At 44.4% G+C, this 27,023-nt stretch overlaps 1 protein-coding gene across 1 annotated transcript in view; it reads left to right on the top strand.

Moving 5' to 3' along the window:
* TRPV5 (transient receptor potential cation channel subfamily V member 5) overlaps positions 1-15,498 on the top strand; it is a gene marked incomplete at both ends in the record, with an annotated part of 29,755 nt that extends 14,257 nt beyond the window's left edge. Inside the window, 7 exons of the mRNA XM_081102495.1 lie at positions 2,102-2,188; positions 2,287-2,363; positions 2,580-2,745; positions 2,950-3,016; positions 4,891-5,159; positions 14,374-14,480; positions 15,210-15,498. Of these exons, the coding sequence (XP_080958621.1) occupies positions 2,102-2,188; positions 2,287-2,363; positions 2,580-2,745; positions 2,950-3,016; positions 4,891-5,159; positions 14,374-14,480; positions 15,210-15,498 (1,062 nt within the window). The remainder of the gene's footprint in view (positions 1-2,101; positions 2,189-2,286; positions 2,364-2,579; positions 2,746-2,949; positions 3,017-4,890; positions 5,160-14,373; positions 14,481-15,209) is intronic.
* Between the last annotated feature and the right edge of the window lie 11,525 nt (positions 15,499-27,023).

Below are 27,023 nucleotides of genomic sequence, written 5' to 3'. Positions count from 1 at the left end.
GTATGGACATGTATATGACATTGATGCAGTTATTTTTACATTTAGTGCTATTTTGTTTCTAGAGTTAACATACTTATTTATCCTATTACTTACTACCTGATCTCAAAAGGAGTTGGCATGTTTTACAAGATGCCATGGGAACATTAAGATAAAGAACAAAGCCCATTCACTGAATTTCAGGACAGAGAAGAGGGTATTCAAAGTAGTTTCTAGAGCTGAGGATGAAGAGAGAACTCTGAGCTTCCTTGAAAACAAAGGAAAAGGAAATTTCCCATTATATGATAAAATACAATTAACTAGTTTCTCAAGACAGATAAATGTCAGAGAAGTTCACAGATCATCAACTCTTTAAACAACAAAAATGTAACTAAAATCTAGTCACGGGTTGTTAGATCACACTGTTCAGCAGGCACAGATACCAACTCTTTTCCCAGTCTTTCTTGGCCCCATATGATGTAGTTTCAACATTTCAACCATATGCTGGTCAGTCTGGCCCTACGCTTAAAGGCTATCTCCTTGGCTTCTTTTGCTCTGTTCTACACATTCTGAGCCATGAGGCACTTGGTGGGTACTTTTTTTATACCATAGATCACCTCCTACCATATGACATCTCTTCCTGTTTCAAAAGCTATGCCTCTCATTGTACCAGCGAGTGCACCACCAAAGTAGCCTGCAGCGAGATGCTAAGAGGTTCCAGTTTATTAGCAAAGTAAAGTTACTTACCTTTCCTTATGTGTCATGAGCAATCATATCCTCTCCAGTTGATATCATCAACTTTCGCACTGACTCCAGGGTCCCTCAACTCCTAACTTGGTTACACTATTCAGAGATGTGACTATGGAGAACAGAGTTCTCAAAAGTGTAAAGGGTACTGGAATGTGTTAAAATTATTTGTCTAAATTTATGTGGGGACTACATATGTATGAACTGTTTTCTGGAAGGAGGGTCTGTAGTCTTTATGATATTCTCAGATGTGCTCAGAACTTCAAAAAAGTTAAAGATCATTATGGTAGAGCTCCATCACTATCTCTGTGTAATGTTGCAAAGGCTCCCTATGATGTAATATGCATCCAAAAAGGATGGTCTTATTTTTATCTTGAACATAGGACTATACTTTCTACACCTACTGCTCGGGACAAGACAGGGACCCTTCCTCAGAACTAAAATCCATATAGTGTCTCTAGCACCTTGCCTGCTCTTTTCTCTATTGCCAAGTCCTAATAAAACCATGATAAATATATCTATACTATTTTATAGATTATGAAGTACAACCAAATACATCATCTAATTCCAACTTCACAGTAACCCTGGGGAGGTAAGCATCAGAGTTTCCATTTTTCAGATGAGAAACCTCAAGATCAGGAAAGTCTAGTGACTGAGTCGAGGTTGTGCTAGAGTTAGTGGGTTCTGACTCCACACGGGAAACTGAATTCTGTGATATGTTTATAGTCTCTTCTACCTGCCAGGAACCACAATGGGATTGGAAAAGCTGGAATTTCCGCATAGCTGAAACCATTCCAAGCCACTAATACCTCATCCTGTTACAATAACTTTCTAAACTTGATGCTCTGAAATGTGATCACAGCCCTTCGGTACATATATCATAAATTACCACTCATAACATATGTATAAAAGATGACTTGCTAGGGAATTACTCAAGTTATCAGCATAAGCAACATATGGATACACAGACTAATGTCCTGGTCACAGAGTTAGCCACAATGACAAAACCATCCTGGGTGTGGTGGTGTAGAAAGGTGATCTTTTCTTCATTTTGGATAGACCTTAGTTACTTTAGACCAGGGGTGTGGAACCGTTTTTCTGCCAAGGACCATTTGGATATTTATAACATCATTTGTGAGCCATACAAAATTATCAACTTAAAAATTAGCCTGGTATAAAAAAATTAGCCTGCTATATTTGGTCAAACATTTAATTAATTCACCCTTAATGCCTTGGCAGGGTCAGACCAAATGATTTCATGGACTTTATGCAACCTGTGGGCCTAAGGTTCTCCACCCTTGCATTAGACCACTTGCCCAAAAGGATTTGAGTTTCAGTTCATCAGAAAGCATTTCTCATCCTGAATTTTCCCTCATAGGAGGCCTATGTAACTGAACAGGATAAAATCCGGCTGGTGGGGGAGCTGGTGACCGTCGTCGGGGCTCTAATCATGCTGATCCTAGAGGTGAGGTACACATGGGGTCCAGGCCAAGGCCATCTACCTGAGACCCCAGACTGAACTGCAGTCTCCATGGTCTTTTTGTTTTACTGGCCTCTTCCCAGATCCCAGACATCTTCAGGGTTGGTGTCTCTCGCTATTTTGGACAGACTGTCCTTGGTGGGCCATTCCATGTCATCATGTGAGTGTCCCTTCCTTCCAGCCCCATGTCTTCCCTCACCAGAATTGCTCCAGGTCTCTCTGGGACCTACACCTCAGCTTACTTTTCCTATATGTGTGTTTCAGATATAAAGATTAAGTCTAAGTGTGTAGGTACCACCCAAGTCATGACTGTGTTGGAGAGGACCTAGAATATCCAGCCTTCCTCTCACTTCCTGCTCTCTGCTCTCCCCCCCAGCATCACCTCTGCCTCCCTAGTGCTGGTGACCATGGTGATGAGGCTCTCCAACACCAGAGGGGAGGTGGTGCCCATGTCCCTCGGTCTGGTACTGGGCTGGTGCAGCGTTATATACTTTGCCCGAGGATTCCAGATGTTGGGTCCCTTCAGCATCATGATTCAGAAGGTCAGTGCTTCCCCCAAAGTTTCCTCTGGCTTCATCCATGGGACCTTCCCAGATAGAGGGAGAGGGTGGGAGCCAAAAGAAAAATGCTGCTCAGAGTGGATCTGGTGGAACTCCAGGGACCTCCTGATCAATTAGCGATATCTGCTGAGAGGCAAATGGGAAAAGAATCACTCCACCCTCTCTCCCCTTCTCTGTTTTCTGTAGATGATTTTTGGAGACTTACTGCGTTTCTGCTGGCTGATGGTTGTGGTTATTCTGGGATTTGCCTCAGGTAAGAGCACTACTCCTTCCCCCACTAGATAATTGGATCCAATTCTTCAGAATATTCTCTCTCACTCTTGCTCTCAGTTCTTGTTTGCACTCCCATTTACTCCCCCTCCCAAGTGGAAAGTGAGTCAAAATACACACTGACACCCATAGAACCAAGGTCATTCAGTTTGGCCTAGAAGGTAAACCCATGTGCTCTGACTTTCTGAGCCAATAACATTCATGTTGACTACCCACTCTGCAAGATCCTTAAAGGACATGTAGAAAAAGGGCTTTGTAGTGAGAGGGACATTAAACAGGAAAGACTGGCCACATGTGGATTTCAGAAAATGATGTAGGCAAAGACAGTGCAGTATGTAAGCCGTCTATATGTACACTATAGAAGAAACATAAAGCATTCAATAACACATAATGTGCTTTTTTTTCTATGTGTGGTCAAAGTTGAAAAAAAGAGAAAGAATTCTCAAAAGGAGGTACAAAAAATGTTTGGAGAGTTTGAAGAATGAGAGAGGAAAACAGACAGAGTTGTGAAGAAAGACTGGGCAGAGAGAGGCAAGCAGGTGCTTACCGAAGGCCCTGGGTGCAGTGGGAGAATGCCAGAAAGGAGAGAAAGGATCACAGCATGAAACTGGCAGACAGGGGGAGGGACAGGGAAAGCAAATGAGTAGAAGAAAGTTTTTAGGCAGAAAGAGGAAGGGAGAGCCAAAGACGACAACTCTAATCCAGTCTTCAATGTCCTCAACTGAACATCCATAAGACAATGGGATGTTCTAGATGATATTTGAGGAACCCCCCAATTCTCAAAGACCAGGGCTCAGTACAAAGGGCACTATTCCTGTCTTAGGAATTCCCTATTAAATGGGGATCCTATAAACCAGTAGACCAAAAAACTGTACCAGCAGCTGAACTATAAAAGGTTAAAACTAAAATATATGTATATATCCTATCTAATAAAATGATAATATGCAAATTAACCACTACTCTGTAATAAAGATGGCGGCATCCATAGCCACAAGATGGCGGCACCCAGTCCTCTCAGCCCCGCCGGAGTCCCCCAGTCCTGGGGGGCGGCGGCCGCTGAGAGTGGGCAGTGTGAGTGGCCTGGCAAAATGCTTGCTTTGTCGCCACGGCGACGAGGCAAGCGTTCTGTGCCTGGCCACAGAAGGGCCTCTGGCCTGGCCAGGGCACAGAATGCTTGCATAAGAAGAGAAGAAACTGGCGAGCTGAGCAGAGTCAAGTGGCCCCTGACTCCCAGGCAAGGTCAAGTCTGGGCGGCCAGAGGGTGGAGGGGGTGAAGGATAGTGTGACAGGATGGGCTGGTGGCAGAGGCACAGGGGTGAAAGCTGGCTGAGAAAGAGGAAGGAAGCCCTTTATCAGAGTTCCTGATAACAGGGAGGGAAATCTTTGCATTTTCCAGTGGCAGATGGGCCTCTGGCTCGGCCAGGGCGCAGAATGCTTGCGTCGTTGCCCCTGCGATGAGGCAAGCGTTCCATGCCCAGCCATGGATGGGCCTCTGGGTCGCGGAGAACCTCTGGGCAGCAGGCACAGAGTGGCCAGGCGCACGGATTCGTGTGCAGGGCTATTAGTGTGTGTGTGTGTGTGTGTGTGTGTGTGTGTGTGTGTGTGTGTGTGTATGCTAAATGGCTGAGTATTAACATTATCCAGAGCGATGAACTTGGCATAGGATGTCTCAGGATTAGCCAGGTCCACAGGTAAAATGTAACTTACATGCATACATTCACACACCTATATTTATAGGTGTGTAAGTTGGTATAGGTGCATGTAAGTGTACGGAGATATATGTTGGAAGTAGAATGAATGCTTATTGTGATCATTCTCTTTTCTTCCATCTCTATGCCTTTTTCTTGGGCGGAGCAGCGTTCTTTATCATTTTCCAGACAGAGGACCCAAAAAAGCTAGGGGAATTCTATAACTACCCCACATCACTGTTCACGACCTTTGAGCTTTTCCTCACCCTCATCGATGGCCCTGCCAACTATGACGTGGATTTACCTTTCATATACCACATCACCTATGCGGCCTTTGCCATCATCGCCACACTACTTATGCTCAACCTGTTCATAGCCATGATGGGTGACACTCACTGGCGAGTGGCTCAAGAGCGGGATGAGCTCTGGAGGGCTCAGGTAAGTTTACTAGTGTTAGTCTTACTAAGGAGCAGGGGGTAGAGGGGAAAATCAGAGTGTTATGTTATGGTGGATGACTCTTAGGAGAGTCATAAAAAACCCAGTGGGGCTGTCACCTCAACAGAGATACATTTGGATAGATCTAGGAGACAAAGGAGGGTAAAATGGTAGCAATGGGTAGGATCAACACCCAAGATCTGAGGATATTGATCACAAGGGAAAAGTAGATTCAGCCATCATCTTTGAGTCCAGGGAGAACTAGAAACAGTCTTGTTCTTATATATCCTAGTTTTTATTTATTTTTTTCTGATAATTTTAGAATTTTTTATTGTCTAAAGTTTTACATATGTCTCCTTTATCCCAAATTGACACCACCGCCCTCCCCCCCGGCCAGCCATTCTCACCCTGGGCAAGCCCCCACTGCCCCAGTGTCTGTGTCCATTGGTTATGTTAATATGCATGCATACAAGTCCTTTGGTTGCTCTCTAACACCCCCCACCACCATTTGTCTATAGATCGATCTGTTCTTGTTCATCAAATTATTTTGATCATTATATCCCACATTTGAGTGCGATCATGTGATTTTTTTAAAAATATATTTATTGGTTTCCTACAGAGAGGAAGGGAGAGGGATAGAGAGCCAGAAACATCAATCAACTGCCTCCAACACACTCCCCACTGGGGACGTGCCCGCAACCAAGGTACATGCCCTCGACCAGAATCGAACCTGGGACCTTTGAGTCCTCAGGCTGACGCTCTATCCACTGAGCCAAACCGGTTAGGGCGATCATGTGATATTTATCTTACTCCAACTGGCTTATTTCTCTTAGCATAATGCTCTCTATTTCCATACATGTTGTTACAAATGGTAAAAGTTCCTTCTTTTTTATAGTGGCATAGTATTCCATTGTGTAGATGTACCACAGTTTTTTAATCCACTCATCTGCTGATGGGCACTTAGGCTGTTTCCAAATCTTAGCTATTATAAATTGTGCTACTATGAACATAGGGGTGCATATATCCTTTCTGATTGGTGTTTCTGATTTCTTGGGATATAGTTCTAGAAGTGGGATTACTAGATCAAATGGGAGTTTCATTTTTAACTTTTTGAGGAAACTCTATCCTGTCTTTCACAGTGGCTGCACCAGTCTGCATTCCCACCAGCAGTGCAGGAGGGTTCCTTTTTCTCCACATCTTTGCCAGCACGTATCGTCTGTTGATTTGTTGATGATAGCCATTCTAACAGGTGTGAGGTGGCATCTCATTGTTTTTTTTGATTTGCATCTCTTAGATGATTAGTGACTTTGAGCATGTTTTCATTTGTTTCTGGGCCTTCTGTATGTCTTCTTTCAAAAAGGGTCTATTTAGATCCTTTGACCATTTTTTGATTGGATCGTTTATCTTCCTTTTGTTAAGTTGTATGAGTTCTCTGTAAATTTTGGAGATTAAACCCTTATCTGAAATAGCATTGGCAAATATGTTCTCCCATGCAGTACTTGTTGCTTTCTTGTTTTGTTGATGGTTTCTTTTGCTGTGCAGAAGCTTTTTATTTTGATGTAGTCCCATTTGTTTATTTCCTCCTTAGTCTTCATTGCCCTAGGAGCTGTGTCTGTAAATATATTGCTAACGACATATGTCTGGTATTTTGCTGCCTATGGAATCTTGTAGAGTTTTTATGGTTTCCCATCTTACATTCAAGTCCTTTAGCCATTTTGAGTTTGTTTTTGTGTATGGTGTAAGTTGGTGATCTAGTTTCATTTTTTTGCATGTGTCTGACCAAATTTCCTAGCACCATTTATTAAAGAGACTGTTTTGACTCCATTATATGCTCTTGTCTCCTTTGTCAAATATTAATTGAGCATAATGGCTTGGGTCAATTTCTGGGTCCTCTGTTCTGTTCCATTGGTCTATATGTCTGTTCTTGTGCCAGTACCAGGCAATTTTGAGAACCATGGCTTGGTAATATAGCTTGATATCTGGTAATGTGATTCCTCCAACTTTGTTCTTCTTTCTCAGGATTGCTGTGGCTATTTGGGGTCTTTTTTTTTTATTCCAGATGAATTTTTGGAGAGTTTGTTCTAGATCTTTGAAATATGCTGTTGGTATTTTAATGGGGATTACATTGAATCTGCAGATTGCTCTGGGTGATATGGGCATTTTAATGATATTGATTCTACCAATCCATGAACATGGTATGTTCTTCCATTTGTTTATGTCTTCCTCAATCTCTTTTTTCAATGTCCTGAAATTTTCTTAGTACAGGTCTTTTACATTCTTAGTTAAACTTATTCCTAGGTATCTTAAGTTTTTTGGTCCAATGGTAAATGAGATTTTTTTTCATTTCCCTTTCGGTGAGTTCATTATTGGTGTGTAAAAAGACCATAGATTTCTGGGTGTTAATTTTGTATCCTGCTACATTGCCAAATTCATTTATTAGGTCTAGTAGTTTTTTTGATGGAGTCTTTGGGGTTTTCTATGTATAGTATCATGTCACCTGTGAATAAGGACAGTTTTAGTTCTTCTTTTCCAATTTGGATGCCTTTTATTTCTTCTTGTCTGATCACTATGGCTAGCACTTCCAGTACTATATTGAATAGGAGTGGTGAAAGTGGGTACTCCTGTCTTGTTCCTGTTCTTAGGGGAAATGAATTTAGTTTTTGCCCATTGAGTATGATATTGGCTGTAGGTTTGTCATATAAGGCTTTATTATGTTGAGGTATGATTCCACTATTCCCACTTTGCTGAGAGTTTTTATCAAGAAAAGGTGTTAGATTTTGTCAAATGCTTTTTCTGCAACAATTGATATGATTATGTGATTTTTGTCTCTCAGTTTGTTTATGTGATGTATCACATTTGTTGACTTGCAAATATTGTACCATACTTGCATCCCCGGAATAAATCCCTCTTGGTCATGGTGTATGATCTTTCTAATGTAATGCTGAATCTGATTTGCTAGAATTGTGTTTAGGATTTTAGCATCTATGTTCATCAAGGATATTGGCCAGTAGTTCTCTTTTTTTGTGGTGTCTTTATCTGGTTTTTGGGATTAGGGTAATACTGTCTTCATAGACAGAACTTGGAAGTGTGCCTTCCTCTTGAATTTTTTTGGAATAGTCTGAGGATGATAGGTTTAGTTCTTCTCTGAATGCTTGGTAGAACTCCCCTGTAAAGCCGTCTGGACGAGGGCTTTTGTTTGCTGGAAGATTTTTGATCGCTGCTTCAATTCCTTTGGTAGTTATCAGCCTATTCAGGATTTTTTGTTTCTTCCTGATTGAGTTTTTGGAGCTTGTATTTTTCTAAGAATATGTCCATTTTATTTAGGTTGTCCATTTTGTTGGAATAGAGTTGTTCATAGTATTTTTTCATAATCGTTTGTATTTCTGCGGGATCGGTTGTTACTTCACCTCTTTCATTTCTGATTTTGTTTATTTGGATCCTCTCTCTTTGCTTCTTGGTGAGAGGTTCATCAATTTTGTTAATCCTTTCAAGAACTAGCTCTCGGTTTTGTTGATCTTTTGTATTTTTGTTGTTGTTTTTATGTCATTTATCTCCACTCTGATCTTTATTATTTCCTTCCTTCTGCTTACCCTGGGCTCTTCTTGTTGCTCTCTTTCTAACTCTTTGAGTTGTATGGTTAGATCATTTATTACCATTGTTTCTTGTTTTTTTGAGATAGGCCTGTAGAGCTATGAACTTCCCTCTCAAGACTGCTTTTACTGTCCCATAGATTTTGGATTGTTATGTTTTCATTGTCATTTGTTGCCATGATGCTTTTTATTTCTTCTTTGATCTCTTTGGTAACCCAATCATTGTTTAATAGCATGCTATTTAGCCTCCAGGTGTTTGATTTTTTCCATTGTTTTTATTGTAGTTGACTTCTAGTTTTATGCCATTGTGATCTGAGAAGATGCTTGATATGATTTCTATTTTCTTGAATTTGAAGAGACTTTGCCTGTGTCCCAATATGTGGTCTATCTTTGAAAATGACCCATGTGCACTTGAGAAGAATGTATATTCTGTGGCTATGGGGTGAAATGTTATGAAGATGTCAATTAATTCCATCTGATCTAGTGAGTCATTTAGGACTGATGTTTCTTTGATGATTTTTTGTTTAGAGGATTTGTCCAGTGGTGTTAGTGCGGTATTAAAGTCCCCTACTATGACTGTATTGCTGTCAATCTCTCCCTTGATATCCTCCAGAAGTTTTTTTATGTATTTGGGTGCTCCTGTATTGGGTGTGTATATGTTTACCAGAGTTATTTCCTCTTTATTTTATTTTATTTTTTAATTTTTTAAAATTGTTTTTATTGATTAATTATTACATATGTGTCCTTATCCCCACATACCCCCCCCCCCCAATCCCCCAAGTTATTTCTTCTTGTTGGATTTCTCCCTTTAGTATTATGATGTGGCCTTCTTTATCTCTTGTTATGGCCTTCACTTTGAGGTCTAATTTGTCAGATATAAGTATTGCTATCCCAGCTGATTTTTCATTTCCATTTGTCTGAAAAACCTTTTTCCATCCCTTTACCATCAGTCTGTGTAAGTCCTTTTGTCTGAGGTGGGTTTTCTGTAGACAGCAGATACATGGGTCATGCTTTCTTATCCATTCAGCTACCCTATGTCTTTTGATTGGGGCATTTAATCCATTTATATTTAAAGTTATTACTGATAGGTACTTGTTTGTTGCCATTTTTATTCTTTATGCCTGTGTTCCTTCTTCCCTTCCTATTTTTTCTTTTTACAGCAGACCCTTTAGCATTTCTTGCATTGCTGGTTTGGTGGTAATAAACTCCCTTAGTCCTTTTCTGTCTGTGAAGCTCCTAATTTCACCCTCAGTTTTGATTGATAGCCTTGCTGGGTACAGTATTCTTGGATTCAGACCCTTCCTTTGCATGACTTTGTATATTTCATTTTATTCCCTTCTGGCCTGATGTGTTTCTGTTGAGAAATCAGTCACTAGTCTGATGGGGGTTCCTTTGTAGGTAACTTTCTGTCTCTCTCTGGTGGCCTTTAAGATTCTTACTTTGTCCTTGGTTTTTGACAATTTAATTATGATGTGTCTTGGTGTTGGTCTTTTGGGACTCTGTGAGCTTTTTGGACTTATGTGAGTTTTTTCTTCTTTATATCAGGGAAGTTTTCTGTCATTATTTCTTCAAGCCGGTTTTATATTCCTTGCTCAGTTTCCTCTCCTTCTGGCACACCTATTATGTGGATGTTAATTAGTTTCCTTTTGTCCCACAGTTCCCTTAGGCTTTCCTCCTGTTTTTTAAGGTTTTTTGTTTTGTTTTGTTTTTCTAGATACTGCTCTGCTTGGGTATTTTTTCCTACCTTGTCTTCTAGCTCACTGATGTGGTCCTCTGCTTCTTTCAGTCTACTATTGATGCTTTCTATTGAGTTCTTTATTGCAGCAATGCCATTTTTTTCATTTCTTCTTGGTTCTTCTTCATTTCCTCTTGGTTCTTACACATGTTGTTGAATTTGTCTTCCATCCTTTTCAGCCACCTTATGACCATTGCTCTGAATTCTTTCTCTGACATATTGCTTGCCTCCATTTTGTTTATTTTATGGTGATTCCTCCTGTTCTTTCATATGCGGGCTGTTTCTATGTCTCCCCATGATCGCTCCCCTCTGGATGTCTGGTTATGTAGCTCTCTGTCTTGCATTGACTTTCCCTAGATGATATCTGACCTTTACATCCACAGATTGCCTCACCAGCTGTATTTAATTTGCCAGTTCTGGGTGGATGTAATCGATTCAGCTGTTCCTTCTATCTGCTCTATAAGAAGGCACTGGGCTCATCTATGTATTCACACCGCTTTGTCTACTCCTGGACAGACTTTCTTGGCACTCATGGTCAGAGAGACTAGAGTTTTGGTGTTTCTGGGTTTGCAGCTGAGGCAGCTTGTTCCTGGGGGTTGTGGTTGTAGGGTCCTGGGAAGTATCTGAAGTCTGCCCAGTTGAAGGTAAGGCTGGGCTTCAGATCACTGCCACTCTTCCCTTTAAGATGGTGTTGTCTCTGTGGCAGAGCCAGCCACTCTGGAAGAGATTTCAGCAGCAGTAGAGGCTGCCAATCCAGGGGAGCCCCATCCGGCAGTCCCCAACAATTCCTTGGAATATAGCTGTCCCTCACTCACAAATATAGACGCTCCCTGCACATCCATACACCCTCCTTTCGTTCTCTAACTCACACACTATCTTACAGCTTGCCATCCCATTGGTAGCCATCTTGGATCTCCTATATCCTAGTTTTTAATTTGGACCTTATCTTCTATAACTCCCTGTTTCTCTATGATCTGTTTTTAAAATATATTTTTATTGATTTCAGAGAGGAAGGGAGTGGGAGAGAGAAATAGAACATTGATGAGAGAGAGACATGATCAGCTGCCTTATCATGTCCCCACAGGGATTGAGCCCACAACCTGGGCATGAGCCCAGACTTGGAATAGAACCATGACCTTGTGGTTCATAGGTCAATGCTTAACCACTGAGCCACACTGGCAGGGCTGTTCTGTTTTTTTTATATCATGATAGGCTAATAAAATTTTAGAGTTGGAAATTCCTTTAGTGGTCCTCTAGTTGAGTTTCTATCCATTGTATAATCATTTATTGGCCAGAGAGTCATTCAATATCTTTTTCAATGCTGATTGGGATCTTATTATCATGTGGATTTGAGCAGTGATTGGGAGGAGGCAAGCTTATTTCACAGTTTAAGTGTTTTTTTTGTTATTAGAAAAGCCCATGTTACATTAAGCTGAAACACATTTTTCTATAATTCCATTCTTTGGCCCAAGTCTTCTTGTATAATGCAGAACACACCCTTCCCTATGAGCACTGTTCAAATATTTGAATACAGCTATTAGTTAATCCCTCAAACTTTTCATTCATTTTATAATAATTGTTTAGATAATAATTATGAGTTGGGAAGTGTCCAGGAGCTGGGGGATACAAGCACGAACACACCAATGCAAGCTGTGTCCTCATGGACCTTACATGAGCTTGGAAAGACAGACATCAAACAAATGACTTCGCAGGAAGCTGTACAATTGTAGTAAAAGTGTCACAGAGAAGTAGAAGATGCTATGAGCAGGGTGCAACAGGGGAGTCTGACAGGAAAGTTAGGAAAGGCTTTTCTGATGGAGTGACATTTAAGAGGAGCCCTAAACATGGGTAAGAATTGACCAGTTAAGAAGAATAAGGAAGAAGGATAAAGATTAGGATTTGAATCTATCAGGACTCTTGGCTACAGGACAGAAAATCAAACTTAAATAGACTTAAGAAAAGCAGTGGGAGGAGTTTGTGTTGGCCTCCATAAATAAAAAGTTTAAAGAATTAAACTAAATTTAGGTATGTCTGGTTGGAGCCCAGATCGTTTCAGGCACTATACCAGCTTTTCTGTTCTGTTCACTGTTGTCCAGCTTTTCTAAGGGAAGCTGTAAACTCCCAAAGGAATGAGCAAGTGTACTTCATAGCACAATGCCAAGGGCCCCATTCATGTTGTATCCTGATGCTGTGAAATGTGCCTTTAAAAGAGCATCTTCCCTCCAGTGAACCCAGTCTCAGTTCTATCTCATTGCAACAAGTCTGAGTTATAGGACTGGATAGTGGTGGTGGTGGTAATGGAAGAGGAGTCTGGGGAGAACAGACTAATCAACTAGAACTGTATGCAGACAAGTCTTCTCCAATTGATGAAGTGGGGGTAGAGGAGGAGAGATTATCTAAATGAAAGATGGGCCCTGTTACCAGAGAAGGTGGGGGTTTCAAAGATAGCGCAAAGAAAACAAAAAGTGTCCTTTTCAAGATAAAGAGGAAGAAAAGCTATCCAGGGAAAGGGAATGGAATGATTGAAAGTCCTGAGTTTGGATGGAACTTGGTACAACTAGGAAACTGAGAGAAGGTCAAGAGAAGTGCAGCCGGTACCGGTTTGGCTCAGTGGATAGAGCGTCAGCCTGAGGACTGAAAGGTCCCAGGTTCGATTCCGGTCAAGGGCATGTACCTTGGTTGTGGGCACATCCCCAGTGGGGGGTGTGCAGGAGGCAGCTGATCGATGTTTCTCTCTCATTGATGTTTCTAACTCTCTATCTTTCTCCTTTCCTCTCTGTAAAAAATCAAATATATATATATATATATATATATATATATATATATATATATATTTTGTTTTTAAAAAAAGAGAAGTGTAGAGTACTAGAAAGACACAGGGTGTAAGAATGGAAAATGGAGAACTGGGCATTTTAAAGGATTGGCAGTCATTTCAATTAATGAAGCTTCTTGGCCCCAATTCATCCTGGCTGCATGCTCCTGTTCATGCCCTAATAGATCATGGGCCTTTCAAAACTGGGATGGTCCTGATATAATCAGAGGAATGCAGCATGAAGAGTGGGCATGCCCTTCCTTGCTTTGGACAATAAACCATGAATAGCACCTAAAATTGAGTTTATGATCAACTAGAACCCCGCATTTCTGTTACCCAACTTACTTCGCTAAGCTCTGTCACTGTTTTCCTGTACTTACACAGACACTTGAGTCTTAAACATAAATAAAGAACCTTATATTTGGTTTCCTTAAGTTTTATGTTATTGGTTTCTGCCCAGCATTCCTGTCTGGTGAGATCATTTTTATATTGCTTCTGTCACCTTGCAAATTACATATCCCTCCCTATTTTGTGTCACGGGTATATTTGATAAGTTTTTCTTCTGTTTCATTTAAGTAATTAATGAAGGCTGGGCAAAGTACAGAACATGTGACATGCCACTAGAATTTTCCCTGCTAAGTGTGCCATCATTAACCTACTCTCTTCCTTGTTAGGATATTTGCTACAAGTTCCCTGAGCACTAGCAACCTTACTTAATCCTCAAGATCATAGAGATTCTATTTAATAATTTTATTTAAATCAGGATCATTGGTCTATGGCTTTCCTATGAAAGAGCAAATGAAATTACTTTGGAGTGAGTCACTTTTCATGAATCTGAATAGTAATGTAAGGGTCACTGTTTTATTCAAAGCACTCATAAAATATTCTTGTCCTTTTCTGATGAATTAGGAGTAAAGCAGATAGCATGGTGCCTGGCACAGGTGAGGGGAAGGATCAATGACTGTCATCTCCATTGATATCTGCTGTCTCTATTCCATAGTTGCCCTTGGGTTCTCTGTCTGTGTTCTTTGAACCACATGGCTCCTTCTGAGTTCTTCCTCTACCTCTCACCCTGTCCAGGTTGTGGCCACCACCGTGATGCTGGAGAGAAAGATGCCTCGCTTCCTGTGGCCTCGCTCTGGGATCTGTGGGTACAAGTACGGGCTAGGGGACCGCTGGTTCCTGCGGTGAGTGACAATGTATATGCGTGAACTGAAATGTGTGTGATGCCATGGGAACAAGGCTGACCAGTTCCACATTTATCACCCTCCTCTCCATTCTTGAGATCCCCATTGGACCTTAGGGAGAAGTCATCACTCTATACAGTGACCCTGCATTAGCCAGTTTGAGGGAGGAGGCTGGAGCCGAGGAGGGTAGAAAGAATGATGATAGCTGATGCCAGGCTATGTGTCCATCAGGGCAGTAACATGTGAAAAACTACATGTATGTATCTATGCTTGGATGTGGAGATGGGCTACCCAACTTGTTATAATCTTATTCCCAGATGACCCCCATTCTAGTATGTTCTTGCCTAAAGCTAACCTCCTTCATACTCTATTCTTAGCTCCTAACCTGTCTCTTCTCTCCTCTTATTTATGTCCTGAATTTTACCTCATTTTTATGATATAATTTTTTATTAATTGGCTTTTTTCTCTTTCATATTCACCCATATTCCCCACCATCATACTCACACTCAAATCCTGAGTTCAAGACCTCCTTGGTCTCTACCCCAGTTAGTCCTTCATTCTATTGCACTTCCCTTCACTTGACCCTGGGTGCTCTTTTTATGTCACCTCTGCTCCTTACCTTCCCCTTTCCTCTTGGTCCAGTCTCCTACATGTGCCCCATTCACCTCTGTTCCTCCCCACAGCCCATCTCTGCCCACCTCAACTGAGTGCTTTCCCTTTTCCCCTCAGAATCGAGAGCCTCCATGATCAAAATACTTTGCGAATGCTTCGCTATGTGGAAGCTTTCAAGTCCTCAGATAGGGAGGATGAACATCTTTCTGAGAAACATCTCTCTGTGGTTGAAAATGGGACTCGAGCCAGAGGCTCTCTGACCCTCCCAACGCCCTCCCTGTCCCGGACCACATCCCGCAGCAGCAGTCACCGGGGTTGGGAGATCCTTCGTCGCAACACCCTGGGACACTTGAATCTTGGACTGGAGCTTGGTGAGGGTGATGGAGAGGAAAATATGTATTTATGATTAGAACTCCTGTTGCTCTTGACATAGCTCCAGGTGGCCTGCGTGGGAAGCAGGGAGAGAGGCACTTTCCTATACAAGTATCTGACTTCCATGCTGTTAATAATGGGAGGGGATGGACAGAATAATATTTGAAGGTCGTGTCTCAAACTTCATCTAAGCATTTCTGGAGATGGGCAATAGGCAAGTGTTGTCCGACACATCTTCTGAAAGCCCTACATCTTAAGAAAAGAAGGTTTTGCTTTTGTTTTTAGCAAAGTTGGGCTTGGCCATCAAAGACATGAAATAGGGATGCTAGACTAATAATGTCTGGATCATCTCTTTGCTTCTTGAAAGTACTGGAAAGTAGTAAGCTGTGTAGCCTGCCTGGATCCACATGCTGAATGTGGGAAAAGGCAGGCATGGCCCTGAGGTTGTGGCTCTTCCCTTTTTCCTATAGCCCTGAAGGGCTCTCTCCCCACGTAGCAACCAAACCCCAACTAGAAGACTGTGAGAAAAAAGGTTCTTCATCCTTGCTTTATTTTTTTTTAATTTATTGTGGTAATATACACATAAAATGATCACTTTAATCATTTTTAGGTATGCAATTCCATGGCATTAATTATATTCACATTGTTGTTCAACTATCACCAGTATTTATTTATAGAACTTTTCATCATCTTAAGGTGAAACTCTTATACCCATTCAACATTAATTCCCCATTATCTGCTCCCTAGAGCCCCTGATAATTAATGTTCTACTTTCTTTTATAAATTTGACTACTCTAGGCACCTCATAAAAGTGAAATCATACAATTAGTTCTATTGTATCTGATGTATTTCACTTAGCATAATGCTTTCAAGGTTCATTCATGTTGTAGCATGTATAAGAATTTCATTCTTTTTAAAGACTAAATAATTTAATTGTATGCATATACAAATTATGTTTATCGATTCATCATGGTTGGACATTTGGGTTGTTTCCACCTTTTGACTATTATGAGTAATACTGTTACAAATATTAGTGTACAATTATCTAAGTCCCTGGTTTCAATTCCTTTGGGTACACACCTACAAGTGGAGTTGCTGGATCTTACTGTAATCTTTGCCTAATGTTTTGAGAAACTGCCATATTCTTTTCCTCAGTGGATGTGCTATTTTACATTTCCTCCAGCAATATACGTACAGTGTTCCAATTTCTCCACATCCTCATCAATACTTGTTACTTTTTGTGTTGTTATTGCTGTTGTTGTTATTGAGAGTAGGCATCCTAATAGATGTGAAGTGGTATCTTATTGTAATTTTGGTTTGCGTTTCCTTAATGCCTAATGACATTGAATACCTTTTTGTGTGCTTGTTGACTATCTGTAAATCTATTTTTTTTATTTTAGAAATGTGTATTGAAGTCCTTTGCCTATGTTTCAATTGTGTTGATTTTTTTGTCTTTGTTTCTGAGTTCCTTGGTTTTTGAGGCTCAGAGTGTAAAGTGTTTGTATCTTGTTTGCATCATGGTGTGTTTTTAAGTATGTGTGTCAAGTAATGCCTCAATGCTTGAATGGCCCAAACATTTCTTTTATGGGATTGTCCCTAGTCTGTCCCTCTGGTAGCTCGTTAGCAGTTGACCATTCTTGTGACTAGAGGTAGCTCCCAGCTAAGTCTTCTGCCATCCCCAACTCCCTTCGCCCCTTTCCTGAGTTGTTGGGTGGATGACAATAATAGAAGAGGGGCCATCCCTCTTCAGGAAGGACATTGATAACTGGGTGTCAGGGTGCTCATTATAGGAACTCAGGTGTAGCCTCCCTCTTGACTCCAGCCCTTTACTTCTCATCCTAGCCCCATCTTCTCCCTCACCAAAAAACCATAATAACTTTTAAGAGGACTATGGTCTATAACAGCAAGGAGATATGTAGACAGGTTCACCCAGATACTCATTCAAAGCACAGAATAGTATGGGATGGTGAGGGGTCACATGAGCGAGCACGCATGCACACACACACACACAAATGGAGGGTACATAGGTGGCATGGGTTCTTAAAGTGTTCAGTCAGTCACCATGATCCCTTGTATTTTCTTTTACCTTGGAAGTATGTCCTCCCCTGTTGACAGCTATATTCCCACCTGTGTTCCAGATTGTTTTCTTTCTTTCTCTGCTGTCATCTGTGCCTATCACTTTTTTCTCTAATGTTCTCATGTGTGTATCTCCAACCCCTCCCTCCCTACTAGTTCTAGTCAGCAAATAACAATGCTTTATTCTTTTCCATCTTCAAACACGTTGCACCTCTACCTCACCACCGCCTTTTAGCTATGACTGCCTCACTTTTTTCTCTCTCTTTCTCTTCAGGGCCAAATTTCTTAAGAGAAGACTCCATTTTCCACTGACCTTACACAGTTTCCTCAATCCATTGTGATGTGACCTTACCTCTCCATGCTACTGATATCACTCTCATCAAGGTTATCTATCTAACTGTAGTTAAATCCACTGAAATACTCAGTCTTGCTTGAACTTTCTCTAGCATCTGTCAGATTATAGGCAACCTCTCAGCATATCCACAGCCACATACTATCCCACCCTGTCTGCTTCTCTTCACCAATCCCTTCAATAGTTTCTGTCCACAGGCTCTGTTTTTCCCACCACCTGGGCAGTCCCATCCACCTCGTAGAGTGCATTAGCATGCACACGTTTGTGATTCCCAACCCCTTATCTTCAGTTTAGATATGTCTCCCAAGCTCCAGGCAGAACAGCTTGGATTCCTATCTATTGCACATTTGTACCTAGATATTTTACAGACACCTCAAATTCAACATGTCCCAAACTGAACAACTTTTCTTCCTCACCAAACCTGCTCCTCCACCAATGTTTCCAACCAAATAAAAGTTGCCCAAGTCAGAATCCTTGGTGCTATCTACGTCTGTCTCAACTCTCATCTCCAGTACATCTCAAGTCTTGTGGATGCTTTGCTTAAAACACCTCCTTTGAAAAGTAACTAGTAGTGATTAATAATGCATCACATGGTACAAAATTGAGAGAGCACACAAGATATACAGGGGTGGGGAGAAGCTTTTCTACCTCTGTCCCAGCTCTTCTGGTGTTCTTTCCAGTGGCATTCACTTATAAATGATTGTTATTTATCCTTCCAAAATTACTCTCTGCATTTCCAAGCATATGTATGCATGTTCCTCTTAAAAATACATATAATAGCCCAGCCAGTGTGGCTCAGTGGTTGAGCATCAACCTATGAACCAGGAAGTCACAGTTCAGTTCCTGGTCAGGGCACATGCCCAGGATTTTGGGCCTGATTCCTAGTAGGGGGTGTGCAGGAGGCAGCCGATACTATATGTACATAAATACATATAACAGTACAGTATATTAGGAAAACAGTTCTTGCTTTTCTTATTTAATATATTTTGAAGATTGTTCCATGACACTGTGACATAAAAACAACCCCTTTCATTTGTCTCTTGCCTCTATGAATCCCACTGGCATTCTAAAATGGGCCACTGTTATCTCTTGCCTGCATCACAGGAGTAGGCACTCTCTGCTTATAGAGCACACTACAGCCAACTAACTGCTCTCTCTGCTTATAGTGCACACTACAGCCAAAATGACCTTTGTAAAATGCAACTTTTTCCTCAAAGGGTGGTCTTCTGAAAGCCCTTTCATGAGCCGACCCCTGGCAACTTCTTCAGCCTCCTCACATATATCTCCTCTTGCACTCTGTCACCAAGCTAAATTATTATATTATTATTAGTTACTTGGTGGTGCTATATTCTCCTTATCCTTGACCTTCACAATTTGTGGACCTTTCTGCACCTATTCCCCCTTCTGTCTTTGTAACTCGTGTTCATCCTACTGGTCTCAATGATCATACACTGATTGTGTGTTTGTGTGGGGGGGTGGTGTTCCTAACACATAGGCTGGGCTAGAGTCCACCTGCTCTATGTTCTCAGGCCATCTATTTTTTCTTTTTATTATGCGTCCTGAACTTTATTGTACTTACTTGTTTAAATGTCCATCTTCTTTAGTGGATTGTAAGGCAAAGATGACGTCCATCTCATTCATCATTGTGTTGCCAATGCGTGGCATAATTCCTGGTACAACGAAGTGGAAAATAAATATCTATTAACTCAATCTATTAATGATTGACCTGTTTTTATTTTAAGTTTTCCTAGTGAGGTAACAAATGCCTGCCTTTGAGTGGGGTTGCAATCATTAAAAATGAGCAGATGGTATGGGTAGAAACACTTTGGAAAGGAAAAACACCATCACAAATGTGATGTGTGTGAGTGTGCGTGTGCGTATGTATGTGTGTGTGTGTGTCTATGAGAGAGAGAGAGAGAGAGAGAGAGAGAGAGAGAGAGAGAGAGAGGTGGGGGGAAGGAGATGGAGGAGAAAGAAGTGGATATTATGAGGAAGAAGAAAAGAAGGGAAGAACAACCACAGCCCCAGAGCTCTGGGACCGGATCTTACTGAACCATCTGGTGTGTGGTATCCTCTGAAAGCAGCAGTGAAGGCCTCAAGAGCCTGATGAGAAAGGCAAATATGCAGACACAGCCACTGCTGCATGACAGACAGACAAGGTGAGTGAACCAGGAGCTGAAGGGTTCAAGTGGCCGGCAGATGTTCTTGCCCCAATGGGCAGCCATTTGGGGCTCCAGAGAGAGGGACAGGGGACAGAGAAAAACTGCTGTTTCTGCCTCAGGAATTCTTAGGGTACCCCCAAACGGTTACCATTCTCCCCTCCCGTCTCCCTCCTCCCTGGTGACTTCGGAATACAGAAGGCAGAAAATTCTCATTTCTGAGCACCTCACACACCAGAGGCAGGGAGGTGACTGGAGGGACATTTTATTCTCTGAGGAGACCCTGGACTTTATAAACATGTCCCCTCCCAGCTGCTTGGAAAGCATTTGATTGACAAGGTTCTAGTAGGGAGGGTTGTGGAGCCCCCAGGAATGCCTCTGCCAGTGGCCTTGGGAAGGAAGGGCAGAGGTCACTGTCCTTCCCTTGTGCCACGCTGAAGGAATGCCAGATAAGGTCTGGGTCCTACAGGTGAGGGAGGCAGAAACCAGAGAGGCTGGCGAAGAATGGAAGACTTTGTGGGTCCCTGGGGCATGGTGCACATGGCAAAACTGGGTAGAAAAATAGAGGTGGAGCGAGGGCCAACTGTGGCCTCCACAAGGCGCCTTTGCACACCTGAGTTCACATGATGAAAGCTGTGAATATACCTTGACGCAGGATCAAGGATCATTTACTTCTCCAGGTCAGGCCTACCTGGTTCTTAAAAGCCAATGGGGGAGGGGGGGGCAGGGGCAGGAATGAGAAATGTGCAAGGAAAGAAATGCTTTGACGGTAACAAGGAGTATGTTGGGTAATGTGGCCCCTGTCTCTGTCCTGGGATGGCAGCCAGGCAGGAGCCACCTGGGGTGGACTGGACACACCTGCTTCCTTTGCTTGTACTACCTCTTTGTTATCCTGGCTTGGAGGAGGAGGCGATTATAGCCCTGGGGCCCCAGGCAGTGGTGGCTTATGCAAGGCCAGGCTGCAGCTGGAGGGACTGGGTGTGCCTGACCCCACTCGCCTGTGTGTGCTGGGCATCTGTGACAGGGGTCTGCTTGTGTGTGAGCTTGCATGCAAGTAGTCCTTAAAGGGCCACTCTCTTTTTAACATGCTTTTTAACTCCTCTCCTTCCTCCTGCTGGGGTTAGTTGCTTGCATAACTCCTTCCTTAAGTAGCTGTGAAGTAAACTGTGGGGGGCTGGCATGAGGTTCCTCCCAGAGATGCCAGCTCTGCCACCACCCCTCCCCCCTGCCCCTGCCCCCAATGACTACATTGGCCAGAGACTAGCTTGGGTTCTGGGCTTATCTGAGGGTCACCCTGTTCACCTCCACCAGCTTTCTCATTGCCATGAGTGCCCCCACTAGGCAGCTGGGTCCTTTAGGGATAAGGAGTACAGGTAAAACGACCAGTTTCGCTTCGCTGCTCTGCCATGGGATTAGCTGATGGTTTCTGAAGTGTTTCCCTGACATGATTGTGGAAAGATAGTAGCATCATACTCATGAAAGCACATGGGCCACTAACATTTTACTCATGGAGGGAGTTTTTATGGGGATATACTTGCCGTCCCCTGGTTCACCTCTTTATGCTCCTGCCCTCTCTGTTTTTCCTCATCCATCTCCTTCCAATAAGAGGTAAGGAAGGGTGACAGATAGATCAAAGCCTGTGGCTACCTGAAGGTCACCTTTGGCCCAGTCCTTCGAGATGCTCTCCTGTCCCGGATCAGAGAGCATGACCCCTAAATGGATGACTAGTATCTCTTTCCAAGACTCTCAGACTTGGCCCCTCCTCTCCCTAGGTCTGGAGAGGACACCTGCCAATTGTTCTTTCTTATCTTTGGCAGAAGTCTCTGCCTCTTTATCCTCTCTCTCCCTCCTTGAGTGAACCTGGTGGGCACAAGGAGACAGTTCCAGGGCCCCCACAGCCTCTGTCCCAGACCCTCTGGGCCTTAGGTCCGTGATTACTCCCTGCCCCTGGGTCCCAGGCCAGGGAGGAGAGGGACTCGGGACAGGATGGGGGTGGGGTGGAGTGGCTGCAACCAGCCACAGGTATCTTTCTGAATACCAATTCATCTTTTAAAGGCAGAAGTCATTGTCTCCGTGTGGGCTGGGGATTGACAAACACTCTCCCCCCTCCCAGGATACACACACACACTTCCCTGCTACCTTTCCTTGTTCTCCTGTCACCCTCTGGGCCTCTCTCTTGTACACTGACCCTCCTTTGCCTTTGGGGCCTAGGCAGGGAAATGCATCCACTAAATAGCTTGCAATTTCCTTGGCACAGATCATTCTCCATAGAACACAGTTCATCATACACTGCATGCCAGGCACTCTGACAGGGAACAAGGACACAATGTGGTTTCCACTCTGCCTCTGAGGATCTGCAAGTGGGGGAGATGGGCAGGTAAAGGGGCGATGCTAAGGCAGTGCTATTCTGTGCACAGAGCAGGGAGCACGGAGGAGGCTGACACTAGTCCTGGCTGGGTGAGGATGGGTGCAGAAGAAAGAAAAGAGAGAACATAACATTTGAGCTGTGCTTCAAGGGATGAACTAGAGTTTATAAATCAGATACTTCCTGGGAGGCATCTTTCTAAACCAGGCTGGGACTGTGTGGTTACTAAACCTGGTGCAGGCAAACACCATAGGCCCTATTTCCTGCTACTCACTCCAACAGTAAACCAGGAGCTGGAGTTCAACAGTCTCTTTGGGAGCCAGTGGAGGGTGTGGGCCGTGAGATGATTGATACAGAAACCCACCCTATGTAGGTGGTAACAGTCTGAGGTGGGCTCTGCTCTGGTCCTCAGGGGGGATTTGCCCATGGGAGGGGATTGAAAGGGCTCCAAGACCCCAAAACAGGAGCAGAAGAGAGGACTGAGGGAGTAAGAACAGAGGCTGTTACTGTGCACCTGCCGTGGGGCCAGGTGCCTCCCACACCTGTCTCAGCTAATGCTCACCACCAGCTGTTGCTATTCTACTTTTCCAGACAGGCACCTGGGGCCCAGAGCAGGTGAGGGCCCAGCATAAGGTCAAGTGATCATGATGTGCTCATTTTGCAGACAGAAAGCTGAGGTTCCAACAAGGAGCTAATTTTCCCCAGACCTCTCAACTAGCAATTAATAGTTTGGCTTTGAACCCAAATTGATATGTCGTCAAGGCCTTAGCTCCTTCTATGACAAGATTCTAAGCCCCCGAGACAAGACAGCTCTAAAGTCTTTACCAGAAAGTTATTTCAAATACTCCCTCCCAAGCAAAGTTAGAAAGGCAAATGACTTATATTCATATGACACACTACGGCATATAAAGTCTTCTCGCGTCCCTTATCTTTTTTGTTGCTGTTAATCCTCACCTGAAGATACTAGTTTTTTTTCCATTGATTTTTAGAGAGAGTGGAAGGGAGGGAGAAGAGAAAGAGAGGTCCATCGATTGGTTGCCCCAACTGAGGGTCAAACCTATAACCCAGGGACTTGCCCTGGACCGGGAATTGAATGCACTACCTTTGGTGCATGGGCCAAATGCTCTAACCACTAAGCAACAGTGGCCAGGGCTCATGTCCCGCATCTTTAATGCTAACAACAACCCTGCAGAATCAATAGCACAGAGTGACTGTCCTCAGTTCACAAATGAGGAAGCCGATTCTCAGATTGTGTGATTGAAATCTAGGATCTCATCGGTGCAGGGCAGGATTACAACCCCGGCTTCTGGGCTCCTGGAGAGACCTGCCCCACACAATCACTCTCTCCCCTGCCTGCATGGACAGATCGGCAAAACCAGACCTCCAGACCCGGACAGTGGAGGACTACCCTCTACACCACGTCTTTGGCAAAGAACCACACAGAGGGTGGCTCTCAGAGACACCTCGGTGCCATGCTGGCTCACGGGCACTTGCATACCTCTGACAGTTTTAATACATGTCTGTCACCCTTGACGATGGCACACATCCTCAGCCACACAGCCCACACTGGCACCTTCCACATGGATGGCAGTGGGCAGCCCCGTGCTCTGGAGTCTCTCAGCACTGATCTGCTCCCGAAGGTTTTAGGCTGAGCCCTGATGCTGCCTGATGCTGGACTTCCCTGTAGCTTGGGGACACATCTCAGTCAGCTGTTGTTGTTGGGAACTTCAGGCAGGCTGGAAGAAGGGGGAGGAGCCCGGGAGGGGGGCTGCCTTGAGTACTGGCCCCAGCAACCGACAGGGCATGCGCTAAGGTGCTGATTCCTCGGGGCCAGCAAGGAGATCCCTATGAGGAGATCACAGGGTGCACTATCGAATGCCTGACATTTACACTCCCACCTACCTGCACAGGGGTCCACACACCCGGGGCTCCACACACCCGGGGCACCCGTGTCTGGAAAGCCTATCCCATGGGGCCTGGGTAGAATAGCACCTAGTACTTTCTATCTCTCCTAGTACTGGTCCCTGGTAGTGGCTGACCAGGGACCTGCCACTCCTGTTGCCCAGGGAAATTCCGAATTGCCCATAGCTATCTGGAGAAAGTCCTGCTTGGCTTCAGTCCCTGCCTTGTACCCAGCTGGGACACCGCCTCCTGGTCCCCTCTCCACCCTCCTCAACTCCTACCACACCCTGCTTAGGTATCTGCCACAGAATCTGCCCGGCCCCTCGTGCCCCAGCCTGTGCTGCCTCACAGTCCTCAGGGGCACTCCCTCCCTGAGGCTGCTCTGTCCAGGGGCAAAGCCACAAGCCTGGCTGTGGGGAGAGGAGGCCCAGAACTGCCACCCAGGTCTGACTCTCAGGGGTCAGCCCCCTTCTCTACCCTGCTCCTGCATGCCTTCCCCTGCCTCGCAGACCCTGACAGCTCCCCCTGCAGTGTGCCCTGCCTGCAATTGGCAATTGCCCTGTTTTTAGACTGCTTGTGTTAAATAAATAGAATTTGAAAGGGTTTTTATCACCACCCTGTTGCACTTCCCCTGACTTTGGAGTGGGGGGAGGAAAAGACTAGAAGTGCAGGCGGGGCGCCTGTGGGGGAAGACTGCTGATAAAACGCTGCCTCGCAGGGCTGCTGGCCTAGCTGTGGTGTCCACTGAGAACGCATGCTTTTGGAAAAGGGTCTTGCTTCTGGCTGGGGTTTTTCATAGTGATGATCTGATTTAGGATAATGACTAGATCCTGTCTTCTGCGCCATAAACCAGTCTGTTTACTCCTGGCCTGAGCCCAGTGTCCCACTGCCCAGAGTGGAGTGGAGGGAAGTGGCCCCCAGCCCCGTCTCCAGGGATGCCCACAGTGGAGGACTTTCCCCTCTCCTCACTCAGAATGACTCGGGTCCCAGGATCCTGCTGTTTATAAGGCTAAAGGGTGAACAGAAGCCGTGTCCTGCCTGCCTCCATTCTATCTCTCCTCTCTGCTTGATGGAGAGGGGCCCTGTGATTCAGAGACAGACAGGCAGGTTTCACTGAGAAAGAAGAGCCCTTTCTGATATGAGGTGCTTCTGAGCTCCAGTGTGCCTGCAGGTGGGAGTTGAGGAGGGGCTGCCTGTTGAAAGGACCAGGGAAACTTAAGAACTCAAGAGTCCTTATTTTTGCAGATCCGGACACCAAAAGGTAAGTGACTTGGCCAAGGCCACACAGTGATTTCTGGTGGAGCTGGGGTTGGAATGCAGCCATTCTGATCACATGTCATTGCCTCTGCTTTGTGTCCTCCAGAAGCCAGCCTCGTGGTTCACTCTCCAGATTTGGAAAGTTCTTTGGGGTCTGTGCACATTTCAGTGGCTTAATTCCTGGTTGACTTCAGCCTGATATGAAGGAGTTTGGGATAAAGTAAGAGGGGGTGAGACACTGGGCATTGCAGCAGAGTGGAGAGGCCCAGCATGGGGGAAGGAAAAGGCTTTGAGGTCTGGAAGGAAGAAAGAAAGACAGGAGGAAGGAGAAGAGGCTCGAGAAGGGTAGCTGTGGGCTTTGCCACCCGCCTGCACACTGCCCTGTCTCCAGAGGGGCCACGCTGGGACTAAGAGCCATGACTCCAGCCAGCAGAGACCTGGAGAGAGGGTTAAAGTCAGGCCAGGACTCTCACCCAGCAGACACTGCCCAGCCTCACTCCAGGCTGAGGTTGTGTGTCTGCTCCGGAACCACTGCAAGCCCCAGAATCTACGGAAGACCACTTCTCAACTTACAGAACTTTTCCTAAATTTAGAAGAGTTGGAGTAACTTCCTTGCTATTTTCTTTGGCTTAAGTTTGTCTTTGAATTTTAATGCTTGACCCCAGAAAAGAGGAGGAGGAGTGCCAGATTCCTGATCTTTCCAGTTTAGAAAAGGCTCTGGGCAGGTAGGGAACACAGGAGCCAAGGCCTGCCTGTCCCTGTCGCCCCCCCCCCCTACCCCCCCGCCTCCCCCTGGTTTTGTGTTACGTGCATTGCTGGAGAGTTTCAGATGATTATTTAATTTGTAAATATTGTATACATTTTAATAGCTTAAATTGTATAGACAGCCAAATAAAAACCTGCGTTAACAATTGGTGAAGAAAAAAAAAGAAAAAGAAAAAAGCCTGGAGGGCCTGAAGCTGCTAGGCATTGCCCCCTTGGTGTGAGCACTCAGGCAGGCTCAGGGACAGCTATGGAGAGGCTGTAGGAGATGATGAGGGCAAAGGGCTGGAGTACGGTTCCCACCTGGGTGAGGACAGGGGGCAGGGACTAAGGTCGCATTTGGGGGGAAAGGGCATGAGAGTTTTGCAACAGTTTAGACCCCTGGCCTCTGACAGCTGAGGTGCCTGTGTGCACCAGGGGCCACTGTGACTTGCAGTCCTTAGCATCACAGGTGTTTGAGCTGAAAAGGAGTGTCGAGAGTTCTCGCACCAGCTGCCATCCAGGTGGCCACGGGCCCAGGAGTTCCAGTCACCATCTGCCCGAGGCCCTGGGCAGTACTGTGACCCGCATGTGTGTGTGTATATGCCTGCATGTGTGTGTGCACATGTGTGCACACTCTCTGTCGATCTGACATTGCTCCTGTACAGGCTTTATGTGTTGGCACACAGGTGTGTGAACCCCGAGAC

The sequence above is a fragment of the Myotis nattereri genome, assembly GCF_964212035.1.
Source record: "Myotis nattereri genome assembly, chromosome: 11".
NCBI classification, from domain to species: domain Eukaryota; kingdom Metazoa; phylum Chordata; class Mammalia; order Chiroptera; family Vespertilionidae; genus Myotis; species Myotis nattereri.
The sequence above is the reverse complement of the archived record's forward strand: the minus strand, read 5'-3'. Positions and strand labels throughout refer to the sequence as shown.